The sequence below is a fragment of the Telmatherina bonti genome (genome assembly GCF_933228915.1).
Source record: "Telmatherina bonti genome assembly, chromosome: 15".
Taxonomy (NCBI): domain Eukaryota; kingdom Metazoa; phylum Chordata; class Actinopteri; order Atheriniformes; family Telmatherinidae; genus Telmatherina; species Telmatherina bonti.
In genome coordinates this window covers 31,335,897-31,345,679 of record NC_136613.1, presented here as the reverse complement: position 1 = coordinate 31,345,679, position 9,783 = coordinate 31,335,897, and the positions used below count along the sequence as shown (strand labels likewise).

Genomic DNA, 9,783 nt, shown 5'->3' with positions numbered 1-9,783 from the left:
ATTACTCTGTGTCATCACAGTTGCCCCCTGTGCAACATTAAAGTCACATTTCACAAAACTAAAGCAAAATATGATTAAATAATACAAAATTGATCATTTCTTGGGAAACGTAAAGACAAAGATGTCTGATTTTATTCACTCAAACAGTCCCATTTATGTGCTTGAAAACATGTGATTTATGTGTCGAAACAGCTTTTTAGTCACTCTGTTCAAAACCACACATTTATTCAGGTATTTACAGACACACACACTCAAACACACCACAGCTCCTGAGTCACACAGCCCTGCTAGAGAACCGTGCTGATGGTGTCAAAGTCTTTGCTGATCTGAGAGTTGCTTGGCAGTGACTTTAGGTACTCCAGGTGCCTCCTGGCATCCTCCTGATTGTGTCTGACATAGTAAATGACATACGCTATCACCATGGTGAACCACCCAAACATAGTGACGAACATGGCTACATCTGTGGTCTTGTGGTGAAAATTGCAGAAGTTGATCCCTGAGTCCAGCACCTGGATCACCGGTTTGCCCGCGTACTCCTCCTGCACGGCCGTGTGGCAGATCACCTCGTTCACCGTCTCGGGGTCCAGCCGCAGCTCCCTCAGGACCTCCTGCAGCGTACACTCACAGTGCCAGGGGTTGTTGGAGAGGCTGATTTTAGCTCGCAGACGGGCAAACGCCTCTTTGGGGACACTTTGGATGTGATTGTTTGATAAATCCAGCACAAGCAAGCTGTCAAAGACACCTTGAAACGCTCCCACATCCACAGTCTCAATGTCGTTGTTGGACAGATCCAGCTCCTGAAGGTAGTGCAGTTCTTTGAAGGCATGGTTGGGGATGTGGGTGATGTGGTTTGCTGCCAAAAGCAGGATAGCAGTATCTCTAGGGAGATCAGGAGGGATCTTTTCCAAGTTGCGAGACATACACTGGACTACTGTCAAGCCATTCTTCTCGATGCAGTGGCAGCTTGACGGACAAGCCATGACTAAAGCGTTTGTAAGAAATATTCCAAAGAGCAAGCCACATAACAGGGCAGGGCTGTTGCACGTCAGGAGCTTCCTAGGCATACCAAGTCCTCCTGAGTCCTGCATATTCAGCAGTGACCTTCCACAAGTCCTGTCAGGCAAAACTACTCATAGTTTCGTCTGTTGGTTGGCATTAAAAGGTAATAGGCGATGCTTCATTAGAGTTCAAAATGGCCAAATGATCAGTTTATTCAAGGGAACATGCGGGCTTTTCTTGAGATAATCCATTACAAGTGATTTGAAAGAGTTTTACATAATCCTTTGAACATCTGTGAATAGACCCCATCCACAGACGGCGCTCCTTGCTGAACATATTCCAGCTGCAAGCTGGAATTTCAAGGTTTCTTATGAAACACGGGAATCCACTAGTCATGTCATGTACTGAAAGAAGAAAGCAAAAGAAAATAGTGTTAGTCTTTTAACTCAAATTACTGGTGCTTAAAAGCAGCGTGCACATGCATACACAATGTCCACGAAAAGAATCAAACCAGACGAGTCATTTTCTAAAAGCAATGACCTTTGTCTTTCCAAAACGAGCACAGTAAATGGTATCCCTGCAATGTTTACAAAATATGTAATGTGATTACTGGGGGGGGGGAATCTATTTCACCTCAGCAAATCTCATGAAGCAGCAGGCGCACTTACATACAGGTCATCTCCAGGATTTTCTCATTCAATTAGGCAAAGCTTAATCTTGCTCTTGATCTTGTGGCGTTGCGCAAATTAATCCTAATTATAGGATTTCACAGCTGGACCAAAGAGGAAGAAACAAACATGAAAACAGCTCTTCTCCAACAATGAGCTTTTCGTCTTCCCCCATCTTCTTCTCTGTGTATAGCACCCTAATTTTAAGGACTACTGTCTCCCACTCACAGCCCCCATGACAAGAATAGCCATCGACTCCAAAATTACTCCATCTGTCCTGCAGGAGCGTCATTATTTCAGTGCTCAGCACCCTCTGGTGGGCTAAACGGATCACACAATAAACCCCTTGCTGTGCTCCAGGTCAGCTGTGTCTTCTCATTTCTCTTTTCTTCTTTCCTTTCTTTGGGAAGGGCAGCACAGCTTCAGGCCACATATCAGCGTCGTTCTCGTTTTTCTTTTCTTTTGTTTCTTTAAAATGAAAAAAAAAAATGGGGAAAAAAAAGGGCCCAAGCATTCAGTCTGCTCAGCAGGAAGTATAGAAAAGGCGTGACACACACACACACACACACACACACCAGAGACCAAGAGCAGCTAAACACCCAGCAGTCTGGCTGCACAGCTGCATTTAACTAAAACTGAATCAGGGATTATGAATGCAGAGCATAGGACTAGGCTTGTCCCAGCTCCGTTTCCACCATATTTTAGGTAGAAAATCTATTGAAATGAAATGTGAAATTGCCCCTTTTTTGGCAACTGCACGTAGCCCACAGTCTATCTGCCTTTAATAAGGATAAAATGTGCCAATTCACGGCTCGAAAACTGTAGAAAGTGGTTGAGTTGGAAGAATAGGAACGTTCTGGAATGTGAGATATATAATCTTACAAGCATTTGATTATATAGTCAGGGCGAAGGAAAAAGGTAGAAAAACAGCCATGAAAAGCTTTTCTGGTTGTAGAAGGACTTACCAACAAAGAGTCAATGTTCTCCTCTGAAGTTCAGCGTCACGTCTTAGCAGTTTCTGGACCTTTCCTAAAAACTAAAACATTTTTCTTTCTTCTTCTTTTTGTGAAGAAAGTAGTTTAGTTCAACACGTGCGCGTTTCCTGCGCGTAGTGAAGTTCCTGCCACGGCGCGCGGGAAGTTCCACAGAAACAATTTCTCCTTCTTTCTTTCTGACGACACACAACGCCGCGGTCACTTGTTGAAGATCAAAGTGGTGTCTGTGTCCGAGCAGGTGCACGAGACACACCGCTGCTCCGTTTCATCTCGCGCCTTTTCTCACCCTCTCTCTCTTTCTCCCCCTAAGCACCGCGCGCGCATCCCGAGCCAGAAGGAGTCCCGGCTGCGCGTGGATTGGACTGCTGTTCTGTTGGCTGCTCTCCTCGTCCTGCAGTGTGTCGGTACCCCCCGTCCCCCAACACACACACACACACACACCACCTCCACCGCTGCCTCACTGACTGACTGACTGTCTGACTGTCTGTCTGTCTGACTGACTGTTTGTCTATCTGTCTGTCTGTCTCTCTGTCTGTGTGTCTAACAGACTGTCTGACTGACTGTTTGTCTATCTGTCTGTCTGTCTCTCTGTCTGTGTGTCTGAAAGACTGTCTGTCTGTCTGTCTGACTGTCTGTCTGTGTGTCTGAAAGACTGTCTGTCTGTCTGACTGTCTATCTCTCTGTCTGTGTGTCTAACAGACTGTCTGACTGTCTGACTGACTGTTTGTCTATCTGTCTGTCTGTCTCTCTGTCTGTGTGTCTGAAAGACCGTCTGTCTGTCTGACTGTCTCTCTGTCTGTGTGTCTGACAGACTGTCTGTCTGTCATGCTGCACCGCCTGTTCTCTGCCCCAGCGTCTCCTCTAAGTAAATTATTAAAAAGGGGAAAAAGAGGAAACCTTGGTTCGGAGAACTGCTCCGGGCGAGGAACAGTTATCAAGAGGTTCTTTGGTGATAACTTTTGAAGTGACTGTTTTGTCTTTAAAAATGACCATCGGCAGAGATTACTCGAGGCTCTTTGCTGTGGTAGACTATTGATTATTCTGCCTACCCCGAGGGACTTAGGCTGTTCACAAAGCAATGGATCAAGATTTCAGCGTCCGAGGTCTGCACTATACCCTGTTACTAAGTGCCTTATTTAAACAGTGGAGGCTTATCACACACTCGTAACTCCTAAATAAAGAGCGTACTCGACTTTACTGGTTTGCCTTTCAGTTTAATGGTACATGAATTTTTACAACTATATCAAACTGTGTGCATCTTAAGGCAGCAAGGTGACTCTTTAATCAGTGTCAGCACTGAGCCCCATCATTATATTTAATGGTTTAATTAAAAATAATGTCCCGAGAGTTTTATGTGAAGCTAATTGGACAACACAATAGTTTTTTCTCTCTTTAAAAAAAAAAAAAGCATCACATTGAGTGTAATTTGTGTTCACGCTGTAAATAAGGTCACATTCCGTTTGACCTTTACAGGCTGATGATGGCCCTGTGTTTGCATAGAAAATGAAGCAACAAACATTGCTTTTGTTTTTATCTTTTTATTTTTATTTTGTTTTCCTGGAAGCACTGCACAAAGCTAAAAACCAACCACTACGCTGCTCCCTGTTGTTACTATTTTGAGAAGGTGATAGAAATGACCTTCACAGGAGGAAAAGGAAATAAATAAGAAGAGAAAATGATCGATGTAAGCTGGACCAAGTGTTTAAATTCTGCTTGCGCCACCACTCCCCCATGTGATTCTGATGTAGGTCAGCTGGTCCCAGTATTCCAGGTGTCATTTCAACTATAAAGGGAGTGGAAGCCTTTCATGGGGCCAGTCCAGCTCCAGTCTTAAACAGCTGGCATGATGGATTGCACCTCTGGTTTAAGGACTGCACTTAGACGTTGCGCTTCTCAAGGCTTTGGAAGCACAGGGTGCTACTCGCATCCTATTTTACAATAGAGGATTTTTAAGCATTAAAATAAATCGCTATGTTGCCTGAGCGGTTGTCTTAGAAGGGCCTCATAGTGAATTATAAGAGCTCTGGCAATCAACGGCACAAAAGTCGATCTAATCCATATTTTTACCCAAGCAATGGATCATTGTGTGCAGTGTGAAAGGGGTCACTATTATTAATAAACCCACATGAGAATTATTACCAGTTCTCTCAGTTCCTCTCAGCATGTGATATCTGTCCCACTTTTACTGGTGATTTAGTGGATAAAGCTCTTAAAGCGCTTCTCTTTCTATGATGTAGTCCAGCGTAACATTAGTTGTTGTACTCTTATAGGCTACTTTTGTAGGTAAACACTGCTACTATCAGGTTGGACCTCTGATCCGTCACACCTGCCAGGATTCTTGGTGTCATAGATTCAAAAAAGCTCTGGGAATATTTGCTCCACATTGACATGAAGCATCACACAGTTGCTACAGATTTGTTGGCCGTACATCCACAGTGATCTCTCTCTCCACCACACCTCAAAGTTGATCTTTTGGATGGAGATCTGGTGACTGTGCAGGTCGTTTGCCAACAGTGAACTCTGTCATATCCAAGAAGGCAGTTGTAGATGATTTGAGCTTTGTGACATGGTGCATTGTCCTGCAGGACAATTATCTGGTTTGATTGATTAATTATCTGGTAGAAGATAACACACTGTGGTTAAAGAATGGAATTAGGACACAGTCAGCATTTATTGAAAAGACTTAGAAGCCTTATTGTAATATGAACACATGCTTTACATTTGGTCCAATTGTTTTACGTCTTGGGCATGTCATCAGCAGACATGACATTAATACACAGCCTTACATCGCTGTGTCTCCTGATGACCTGAAGCCACTTTATGTTCTTTTAAACTTTATTTTAGATTTAAAGTCATTTATGGCAGAAAATGTCTTAAACTCAACCAAGACAAAACTGAAGTTTTAATCTCTGATCCTGAAGACAAGAGAAAGAACATTTTCTCCTGAACGCATCATCTTAAAGCTGCTCTGTGTGTGGGAAACTCGGGGGGCCCTTTTGACCCTGGGATAGCTTTTATTTTACACATTAGAAATGGAACAAAAACAGGATTAGATCGTCTTAAAAACATCGCCAACGTCCGCCTATTTCTCTGTCTTGTTTGACAGATGCGATGCATGGTTTTATCTCCAGTAGAAGAGATTACTGCGAAGCCCTGCTCTCTGCTCTTCTTCTAGTTTACAGCTAGTCCAGAATCCAGGCTTGCATGTGCTGATGAGAACCAGAGCGTGGAAACATTTTACACAACTCACTCCATTGGCTCCCTGTGGATTTATTTATTGGTATTGAAATATCATAATGGTTTTGGACCTTTTATTTTTCTGACCTGCTTTTAAATTAGGAGTCATTGTGGTCACTAATGTCCTCTTGCAGCCGTGCAATTTTCCCCAGCGTTCAAACCAAACGCTGCGGTGAGTCCTTGATCCATCAGTAGGGTCCCGCCTGTGAAGCAGCCTACCTGAGGGCCTCGCAGCTGCTGGGACTGTTGATGTTTTTGAAAAGAGGCTCCAGACGTACCATCAGGGCTGCTGCGAACCATGTGGGTGGCCTCCGCACATCTTCCTTGTGGTGCTCCACATTTTTTAAACATATAATAGTGACAACAAAATAGAAGTTCTGTGATGTTTTGGGTTCGTTTTTGAGAAATATTTGTCATTTTTACTGTTCACCACTAAAATCAGCCCCATGACAGACCTATGCATTATGAAAAGATCAAATAAAATAAACAGATAAATTAAAGACTGAATTCTAAAATTTGTGAAGAAAGAGGCTTATGGAAAAATAAAACAACACAAACAAAAAACGCCTGCGCTACTAACCCATCTAAAATAATGGTTGGATTTAGAGGAAACATGTTCACAATGATGTATAGTTTAATATTCTCTCAGTGCTTTTAAAGTACAGTTGCAGATCTAGTTCGAAACCAGTAGCACCAGTGTCATAAAATCCTACAGATGAAGAGATAAAATTACAATAAATCCACAAATTTATTTTTTTATTAACCAAACAAAACATCAACTATGTAAACAACATAAATATTATAAACATCGGACTGTAAGATCACTGAAGGTGTACATTATGGTTGTCAAAACAAGCAGCTACTACACACAACAATGTTATCTGGACTTAACATATGCACTCAAAAAGTATTATGAGTCAGTTAGAGGCACATCAAAAATTCTCAGGATATCTTCCAGAAATAATCTAGTGAGCAGAGGCTGGTCAGACTATAGGCTGAATGTGTACTTGTAGTTTTCTTCTTCAGTTTTTTTTTTTCTTTTTGGGCAGAATTTTTATCAAAAATAGAATAAAAAAGATGAGTTCGGCCCGATGAGGCCATAACATTGCACCAGCTGACAGGGGAATTGAATAATTCCACACAGTGCAGTTTAGCATCATTCAGCTTTGATTTCAGAGCACACATACTGTTCTGTCCTGATCCACATCACAGCTCTGCTTTCCCAGTTTCTGAGTACCTGCCCAACACATCAGATAAACCATAACTGCAGCTGAGGGGCTGCATAATTCCCTCAACTGTATGCTGTTGTCATTGATTCCAAGATTGGAATATATTGATTGGGTCACCATGTTGTTACAACAAAGCTGCACCTCCAAATGGATGTATGCCTGTTAAACATGAGAATACGTTGAGTGTTATGTGCTGAAAATGCCAAAAATGATAGAGATCGTTTAAAATTCAACTTTTCGATCCCTACAAATAAATATTTTATATTTTGAGACTTCTCTTGCATAATGATTCCATATAAGCTCTGATGGACTCAATATTCCTTTCACAATGTAACACACAAATATTAAAATATTGTTTAAAGTCAGATGTTTTAACATTTTTATATAATGTATCTATATATATATATATATATATATATATATAAACACAACAAAGAAAATTCATCAGCCCCTCCCTCCTCACATTCAGACGCATACACACTCATACACACACTCAAACAACATCAATTTCAACAGTACTCTTAAACATAATGCATGCATCTACCGAGTTATTTATTGCTGAGCACAGATGAGCCTGGTAAGGAACACCATCGCAGGAGCCATCTGCACCAGGAGTCGATCAGACCACAGTATCAGGGGCACCGTTACAGACCAAAGCCATGAAAGGTGCCCCTGCAGCCACGGCCATTATGACACCCAGTGCAGAGGGCTCCCTCTGAGGAAACACCGGAAAATATACTAAAATTGATAAAATACATTAAAAGAAAAATAAAATAAAATAGTAGTAATAATAAAAACAAGAAATATTTCAATTAAAAACAAGACAATAAAGATTATAAAAGGAGATTAAAAAAAAAACAAAGAAATCCCTAAAAAGAATGGGGTACAAATAAATAAATTAGATGTTCAGACTAATATTGTAAATACTAATTAAAAGTCAAGTTAAAAATGTGAGTCTTGAGCCTGTTCTTAAAAACATTAATCTTCTCTACAGCCCTCAGGTCCTCCGGCAGACTGTTCCAGAGACGGGGGCCATAATACTGAAAAGATGCCTCCCCATGGGTACGAGTCCTGACTTTCGGAATGACTAGAAAACAAGTGCCAGAGAACATCAGGGTCCGCGAGGGCTTATAAAATAAAAATAGTTCAAAAAGATAAGAAGGCCCAAAACCGTTAAGACATTTATAAACTAGTAAAAGAACCTTAAAATCAATCCTGAAACACACGGGAAGCCAATGCAATGACCTTAAAACAGGTGTAATGTGGCCCCGCCCCCTGGTCTTTGTCAGGACACGTGCAGCAGAATTTTTGTAATAATTGAAGAGCCCAAATATTCTTTTTAGGAAGACCAGAAAGCAGGGCATTACAGTAGTCTATGCGACTAGTGATAAAAGCATGCATAAGCATCTCCCTGTTGCCCTGAGAGAGAATAGGGCGGACTCTGGCTATATTTTTAAGATGATAAAAACCAATTCTTGTTGTATTCTTAATATGTGGGAGAAAAGTAAGGTCAGAGTCAAACACGATGCCCAGATTTTTCACCTGCAGAGATGGATGTAGGGACAGTGTCTGTAGCTTTAAAATGTGTTTCTCTTTCAGGGCCTCAGGACCGATAAGTAAAACTTCAGTTTTGTCCTAGTTAAGCTGCCATCCAGGACTTGATATCGAGAATGCAGCTAAAAAAGGCATTCACTGGTCTGGTGTCGTCAGCAGACATGGAGATATAGAGCTGTGTATCATCAGCATAACAGTGGAAGTTTATTCCATGTCTCCTGATGACACCACCAAGAGGGAGCATGTAAAGACTAAAAAGAACAGGGCCTAGAACTGATCCCTGAGGCACACCACATGTAATTTCATGTATCTTTGAGGAACATGCATCCAGACTCACCAGAAATTTTCTGTCTGTGAGGTAGGATGTGAACCATTTGTGAACGACACCAGAGAGACTAATATATATATATATATATATATATATATATATATATATATATATATATATATATATATTTGTGTTTACTTTTTATATCATGTAAAGCACTTTGTGTTGCATTTTATTGTAGGAAAAGTGCTTTATAAATAAAGTTTGATTTGATTTGATTTGAATGTCTAGCGCTTATTTTCTTGACACATTCTGGTTTGCTCAGTACCAACTGAGTCTCATCTAAACACAGCCTGCCTGAGTATTCCTGCTGACCACATCCATCCCTTTATGACCACATTGTGGCATCTTCTGATGGATACTTCCTGGAGGTTAATGCACCATGTCACTAAGCTCAACTGCTTTCTTTAACATGACAATGACACTGCACTCCAATGACCTCCACAGTCACCAGTAAATCCAACAGAGCAGCTTTAGGATGTGACGATCCCAGATAAAAGGCCAGTCTTTAATTAGAGCTCTGAATAGATCTGAATGCATTACATTCAGGTTAGGTGTGTGTAAGAGTCAACCAGCCATTAGCAAAGGTGGTTCTTACCCCTGTCAGCATCAGCTCAGAGCGCTGAAGATACCTGGACCGATGGGAGATTATATCATCCTCCCATTCTTTGCATTATTTAGTGGTGCTCATGTTGTCAGTGTGAGAATGCAAGTGTTTAGATAAGGAAGTGTGAATTTTTTTAAATGTGCCTATCTGCTCTGCACAGTCAAGG

The 9,783-nt window shown here is 41.4% G+C and overlaps 1 protein-coding gene across 1 annotated transcript; it reads right to left on the bottom strand.

Annotated features, from left to right (window-relative positions):
• Positions 1-287: 287 nt before the first annotated feature.
• Positions 288-1,025, bottom strand: LOC306766184 (leucine-rich repeat-containing protein 3-like; the record flags this gene model as incomplete). The annotated part of the gene is made up of 1 exon (XM_079253817.1): positions 288-1,025. Exon 1 carries the CDS (start codon positions 978-980, stop codon positions 288-290), a length of 693 nt encoding a protein of 230 aa, XP_079109943.1. The 5' UTR covers positions 981-1,025.
• Between the last annotated feature and the right edge of the window lie 8,758 nt (positions 1,026-9,783).